This window comes from Propithecus coquereli, unplaced genomic scaffold, assembly GCF_000956105.1.
Source record: "Propithecus coquereli isolate 6110/MARCELLA unplaced genomic scaffold, Pcoq_1.0 Scaffold202, whole genome shotgun sequence".
In the NCBI taxonomy this organism is placed as follows: Eukaryota; Metazoa; Chordata; class Mammalia; order Primates; family Indriidae; genus Propithecus; species Propithecus coquereli.
The window spans coordinates 2,882,480-2,889,781 of record NW_012145190.1 but is presented as its reverse complement, the minus strand read 5'-3'; the positions used below and the strand labels follow the sequence as shown (position 1 = coordinate 2,889,781).

General features: G+C 56.6%; 1 protein-coding gene across 1 annotated transcript; it reads left to right on the top strand.

The window, feature by feature from the left end:
- The first annotated feature begins 1,893 nt into the window (after nucleotides 1-1,893).
- On the top strand, nucleotides 1,894-6,900 carry LRRC55 (leucine rich repeat containing 55). Its single transcript, XM_012643919.1, has 2 exons — nucleotides 1,894-2,822; nucleotides 6,665-6,900. The coding sequence occupies exons 1-2, from the start codon at nucleotides 2,123-2,125 to the stop codon at nucleotides 6,898-6,900; spliced, it is 936 nt and encodes a 311-aa protein (XP_012499373.1). The 5' UTR covers nucleotides 1,894-2,122.
- The last annotated feature ends 402 nt before the right edge of the window (nucleotides 6,901-7,302 follow it).

The following is a 7,302-nucleotide window of genomic DNA, read 5'->3' as shown; positions in this document are numbered from 1 at the left end:
GAGGGATGAAGGGAGGGGGAGAGAGAGAGGGAAGGGGGGAGGGAGGGGAAGACCTGGCTCTGGCGGAAGCCACATATCCCTGCAGTCTCAGCACCGGCTGAGTTTCAGAAAGAAGCATTCGGATTCTGTGAACTTTCTTCCAAGCATCCTCTCTCTCTGATTCCCCTTTTGGGTAAAAGAAAGGGCACAGGGACCACAGGACGGGAAAGCACGGAAGATGCTGGCCTGGGATCCAGGAGACATGGAGGAGAGGCCGGGGGAGGGGAAGAGCAGGGGAGGCAATCTGTTCTGAAGCCAGCAAGGAGCAGCAGGGATTCCAGGACGAGGGAGGGAGATCCGCGTCTGCTGCAGATTGATGGCTGTGTCCTTGGAACCGAGTGAGTAGGCTCACGAGGGCCTGTGGGAGTGCAGGGGGCACCTGGGGGCTCAGGAAAATGAGTCTGAATGAAGGGGAGCTGGGGAGATTTCCCAGTGGGCGGGATTGAGGCTGGAAGTGGTGGGAAGAGAGGCAGTGGCAGACTGAGGGGTAAGGGGAGGACAAGTGAGGACAGCAGGTGGGCAGGAGACAAGGAGAGGGACCACGGAGGGCGTGGGTGCATGGTGGGGCTGAGGCCCTGGGCGTGGCAGTGCTCCTGTTCCTCTGCCTGACCAAGTCTGGGCGTGGGCTCAAGCTGGGGCCGCACAGGAGAGGGCAGTGTTTGCGGAAGAGGATGATGGGATTAGGGTGTGTGCTGGGGGTGACAGAGGGTGGGGCAGGCTGGGGAGGGGGCTCTGCAGGAGTTCATGTGCAGAGGGAGCTGCAGAGAGAACTGGGGAGGTGGGCCGGGCAGGACAAAATATGGGGGAGTCACAGAAGAATGGGGTGTTTGTGTGTGAGAGAGAGAAAGAGAGAGAGAGAGACAGGGTGCTGAGTGTTTGGAAGGGGTGTACAAACAGCCAGAGTGTGGATGCAGGTTTTTCTCGGGGAGTTGTTCAAAGGCGGTTCAGCTGTTTGGTGCTGATGGTGAGGCGGGGCTTTGTGGAGAAGAAGAAAATGCACCTAGCCCAGGACAGAAACCCGGAAGGAGGATGGCTATAGGCTGGGCAGGGGAGGATTAGTGGGTGACAATACTGTGAGGCTGAGGTCTGAGCCCACCCTGGCTGGCCTACACTTGAAGACAGCAAGCAGAGAGCTTTGTGGTTGGGGGCAAAGAAGGGAGGAGGGAGGGAGAGAGAAAGAGAGGTCGGACAGGGGACCAGGGCGTAGCACCCATTTCTCTGCCTGAGTGCTTTCCTTGTTGACAGAGTGAGCAACCTCCACCTGCCGAATGCAGAGCTGTGCTGAAGGAGGTACTGGCCGGGAGAAGTAGCCAAAGCTCCTCCGGCTGACCCCTAGCCTGCACCTCAGGACTCATGGTTGTTTCCAGCCTCGGAGGCCCAGACAGCAGGTGTCACTTGGGATCTTCCTCTCCCTGGAGAAGCAAGAGTCCCCCTGGAGATTCCAGCAGCCACTGAGGCTGAAGACCCCCGGGCTTTTAGGAGGCCCATGGAGACCCACTTCCTCCCGGGCTGCCTTCCCAAAACACCCACTCCTGGACCCCCTTGGACTCAAGCCCACTGGGCCACCAGGAGAAATGGCCTCTGAGACCTTGAACGCTGGAGACCCAGGTGCAGCCCTGGCTTCCTAATCAGTCCCAGACTTGGGGCAGGGCTTATGTTTTCTTAGAAGAAGTGCCAGGACCTTTAAAGGGCACCTTTCATCTCCTTCAGCACCTCCCTCCCACCTCTCAGACACAGCCCCGAGAGGAAGCACCCAGCAGGCATGGATGAGAAGCGCACAAACGATCTGCAGGAGCCCTTCCAGGGCCTGCCGGCGGTCGGTCCAGCCCCATCCGTGTCCCCTTCCTTTCTCAAGTTTTGATCATCATTTCAGACCCTGGGGGACCTCGGCTGGGTTTCTAGCCCCCTAGGCTCCAGAGGGGGACTTCCTGTGGATCTCAGGAAGCCCTTTGGTGCTGAGAGGCTCCGGGAAAGGCTTGAGCCATGACACCACGTGCGCGGAAGCCCCACCTTCAAGGGCTCTGGCCCCTGATGTAGCTGCCTTCCTGTGTCACAGGCTCTTGATTCCATAAACACAGGCCCCATGGGCTCCCTTCAGCACTGCTGCTGCCAGCTGCCTAAGATGGGTGACACCTGGGCACAGCTTCCCTGGCCCGGGCCTCCCCACCCAGCCGTGCTGCTCATCTCCCTGCTCTTGGCGGCCGGGGTGATGCTCTCGGATGCCGGCACCAGCTGCCCCGTCCTTTGCACGTGCCATAACCAGGTGGTGGACTGCAGCAGCCAGCGGCTATTCTCTGTGCCCCCAGACCTGCCGATGGACACCCGGAACCTCAGCCTGGCCCACAACCGCATCGCAGCCGTGCCGCCCGGCTACCTCACATGTTACATGGAGCTCCGGGTGCTGGATTTGCGCAACAACTCTTTGGTGGAGCTACCCCCGGGCCTCTTCCTCCATGCCAAGCGCTTGGCACACCTGGATCTGAGCTACAACAACCTCAGCCATGTGCCGGCCGACATGTTCCAGGAGGCCCACGGGCTCGTGCACATCGACCTGAGCCACAACCCGTGGCTGCGAAGGGTGCACCCCCAGGCCTTCCAGGGCCTCGTGCAGCTCCGAGACCTGGACCTCAGCTTCGGGGGCCTGGCCTTCCTCAGCCTTGAGGCTCTCGAGGGCCTGCCAGGGCTGGTGACCCTGCAGATCGGCGGCAACCCCTGGGTATGCGGCTGCACTATGGAACCCCTGCTGAAGTGGCTTCGGAACCGGATCCAGCGCTGCACAGCGGGTAAGGGAGGGGCAGGAGTGGGCAGCCGGCAGTGGGGGGTGGGGCTTGCGTTGCCAAAAGCAAAGTCTCCAAAGAACAGGGGGAGACTTAGCAGCTTGCCCCTTTGTACACCAGCTGTTTCGGTCAACAAGTATTTGTCGAATCCTTGCGACGCATGCTAGGCCTTGGGGGCCCATTCATTTATGAAACAGAAGTCCCTGGCCTCCGCAGTGCTTATAGCTGAATGAGGCAGACAGACAGTTAACAAGCGAGAATGCTAATCATACCTGGAGCTCGTGGCACTTTCAGCATGACCTAAGAACTTGCCACGTATTATTTATGATCCCCCGTCTTTATTATCCCCATTTTACAGGTGAGGAAACTGAGATTTAGAGTAATGCAAAGACTTGCCTGGAGTCACTCAGAAAGTGGCAGGGTCATGGATAAAACTCAGATTTATTTGACTTCTAAGCCCTGTGCTACTCTGCCAGATGGCTTTGTAAGCATTCTAAGTGTTGGAAAACTCTCACATATACATAGTAATTGCTAACACTACGTTAGTACTTACGATATGCCAGGGACTGTTCTACATTCCATATTTTATCTTATCCTCACAAGAATTCTAATGAAGTCTCCACTCTACAGAAGGGGAAACTGAGGCACAAAGACGTTCAGTAGCTTGCCCAAGTCACACAGCTGCTAAGTAACGAAGTCAGGGTTTGAGCCCTGGCAGTCTGCCTGTCCTCCGGCTATATCCTGGAAAGCAGCTACTGGCTGAGTTCTGGGCCGGCCAAAGGCGATCAGCAGAGTCCTGCAAAGTCTGGGTACACGGTGAGGAGCTGAGAGGAGGATGGAGATGCAGCAACTTGACCGGCCAATCCCAACTGGACGGTGGCTCAGGGCCTGGGGGAGCCCACATCACACAGGTCTAATGGGCTCTGTCCCCACCCAGTGGTGTCCAAGCCTGGCTCAGAGGCAGGCGATGCTCAGCTGTGGCCCCGGTTCCTGGGCCTCCTGTGTGAGAGCTCTGGACCTGGGCACTAGTGCCCAGCAGCGGCACAGCCGGCGGTGCCGCCCAAGGGCTTCCCCAGAGCCTGGGCTCAGCAAATGCTGAGAAGGAGCAGTGCTGAGTGAGGCAGGAGGGAGCAGAGGGCTGAGTGGGGAGCCCAAGACCAGAATAGTTTGGGGGGGCTGTGGGTCACGATTCCAGTGTTTCCACAGAGCTGTGGGAGGAAGCTCTCTGGGACCAAAATAGCTGGGGACTGAGATGGGGCGATGGGGGAGCCTGAGGGGGAGGCTGCCTGGAGCGATCTCCCCGCCTGCCCAACCTCTGCAGGCCGCACCTTCCCTCTCTCTCCTATGCACTCAGGACAGAAAGGGCACTCGGGCACTGAGCTGCCATCGTACCCAGGGACTTTTGAGGTCCCCGCTGCCCAACAGAAGCAGCCCAGACTCCCAGTGAGCAGGAGAGGGGTCCAAGATCCTGTCAGTGCAACCTCACACATCGGTACAGGTGAGACACCTGTCCAAAGAGGGACGGTGGCTGTCCACAGGCCCACCGTGAGAGCGCGAGCAGGCCACAGCTGGAATCCAGGTCCCTGCTCCTCCACAGACACACCTGACACCATGCCACACTCGCCAGGGTGTGTCCTGCTGCAGACGAACCTGGCCGGGGCAGGCAGGACTAGGTCATGCTCTTCCCTTTAGGCCTTTTCATCTGCTTCCTCCCTTCTTCTCAGTGGGAGTCTCACTATTACCCATGCTTTTTGGAAAAATTCAAACAAAGAGGGACCTAAGCAAGCCCTTGGGATACAAATGGCTTCAAGACTGGTGCCTGGACTTCCCAGAGAGTTTTGTCAGCCCCGGTTCCACTCTGGATCTCACGCAGCCCCGCTGGTTGCCCTCTGGGGCTGCTGTGGCAAGTCCGCGAGTGTCCCCACGTCCCCACTTCCCCATCTCACTGCCGCACCCCTACCCCTCTCACACACACAATACACTTTGGAGTTCGGCGTCTTCCAGTTCCCGGAGGGGAGCTCACGAGGGTCAGCCCCAGACCGAATCCCGGCTCGGGCAGGGTCTGGGGTCCTGTGCTCATAGCCTGCAGGGACCTCTCAGCCTGGCACTGGGGGAAGGTGGCACCCTCCTTCCCACACGACTCCCCATTCCCAAGGATAATGGTGCTCAGCCATTTCTCAAAAGGGTCAATCCAAACCCATCATTGGATTCTTTGCCCTTGAAAAACACAGAATGAATACATGGCATTTAAACATCCCATAATTTAGAAAAGTTCTTCACCATGACTCTCTTAGACAATTTAGGTTGGATTATCCCCTTCTTATAGGGGCCGAATATGAGAGCCAGAAAGGCAGAAAAAAAAGCAAGACTTGGCCAACGTAAGAGCTTGATTAATATTTATCCACTGAATGAAGGAAATGCTCGCTGCTCAAAAGCCAGTGCCTCGCCCTGCATGGCAGAGCTGCCACCTGCTGCTCTTCCTTCCAAGGCAGAGTGAGATGAGACCATTGGCAACCACCCTGCATTTATAAAAGTGCCCCTGGAGAGGTGCTAGGGAGAGCAGGAACCCCACCAGGGCGTCAGCCCCCTCCTACAGAAGCCTGAGGGCAGGATCGACCCCCAATGACCTGTCTAGAGAAGCCAACGAGCAATAACAATAAAAGCTCACACTTGCAGACTGCTTAATACATACCGAGAACATACAATTTACATATGTTAACTCCCTGAATGCTCACTTCAACCCTATGAGGTCGATATTATTATTATCCTCATTTGACAGATGAAGAAACCAAGACACGGAGGGGTTGAATAATGTACTCATAATCACACAACTAGTGACAGGTGAAGAGGGGATGTGAGCACAGGCTAATAGCTCCGGAACCCACATTCTTAACCCTATATTCTGTGTATCTGGAAAAGCCACACAGGTGGTAGAAACCCCAACACTTTGGAGTTGGACAGTGTCCCGCACTCATTTAACAAAGATTCCCTGAGCACTTATTGTGGACAGGACACCGTTCTGTTGCTAAGGATACCACGGAGGTGCTTATGTTCGGGGGGAGAAGACAGACAATAAACAAACAAACTGTCAAGCAATGACCAGTACTGCATAGGTAAGATGGCAGCTTGCGGGGAGGTGCGTGGGGGTGCGATTTTATACAGAGTCGTAGGGAAGGCCTCACTCGTAGCGGGTGTTGAGCAGAGTCCCAAAGGAAGCGGGGTGGCTGAGCTGTGCATTGAGTTGGGAGAGAAGCTCCCTCACGAGGAACACGTGCAAAAGCACCCGTGGCCCACCTCCAGAGGGGACATGCCTGGGGTCGTGGAAGAATGACCCAGGGGCACATGTGGCTGGAGCAGGGTGGAAGAGGTGGGAAAGCGTCCTTGGAGCTCACGGCAAGGACTTGGCTTTTGCTTGGTGCGAAGGTGTGAAGCCAGGGGAGGGTTTCGGGCATGGTGACGCGGCGTGACAGGACTTGAGGTCTGAAAGACTCGCTCGGCTGACTGTGTTGAAATGGTTTAAGGCAGAGGCCAGAGACCAGGAGGGAGACGATCGCAAGGGCTTTCAGTGGTGTCCCACGAAAGCCCCAGATCTACCACTGGTAGTAACTGTAGGACTTTTGGCAAATTGCTAAACTCTTTAAGCAGTGATTTTCACATCTGTAAAAATAAGTATAAAAATCCTTGCCTTCGGGGCTGTTGAGGGAACTAAAGAAGATATGTAAAATTTTTGGCACGTGGAAGAAGCTCAGTGAATGTCTTTCTTCCTTTTCCTGGGGAGGGGTGGGAACCTCCCTGACCCCTTCTCTCTCCCCTGGGGAACCTCACCCTCCCTGGCTTCTGTGTTGCAGACTCTCAACTGGCTGAGTGCCGGGGCCCCCCTGAAGTCGAGGGCGCCCCGCTCTTCTCGCTCACCGAGGAGAGCTTCAAGGCCTGCCACCTGACCCTGAGCCTGGACGATTACCTCTTCATTGCGTTCGTGGGCTTCGTGGTCTCCATTGCCTCCGTGGCCACCAACTTCCTCCTGGGCATCACAGCCAACTGCTGCCACCGTTGGAGCAAGGCCAGCGAAGAGGAAGAGATCTGACGCGGCCGCCTCCCATCCCTCCATGCTGCCCACGCCACTGCTGCTGACCACCAGATCCCTCCCTGACTGCCCGTTCTGGTTCCACGGTGCCCTGCCTGCCTCAGTCGTGCCCCAAGCAAGGTCCAGAAACTAACTTTGTGTGAACGTCTACTTTGAGCCAGGGACCATGAATGTCAGACAGCACTGGGAGTGTCAGAGGAATCGGCCTGGTAGAGGAGAGAGATCCGAAAACTGTCCCCTTTAAGACGGTATGTCAGGACTCTGAGCACATAGCTGTGCAAGCCCAAAGAGGTGGCCATCAACCGTGTCTAGCAAAGTCCAAGAGAATTGCAGGGGTGGAGTGATTTGTGAGCTGGGTCATCAAAAACTGTCTACTTTGTCAAGTAGACAAAGAAGGACGTC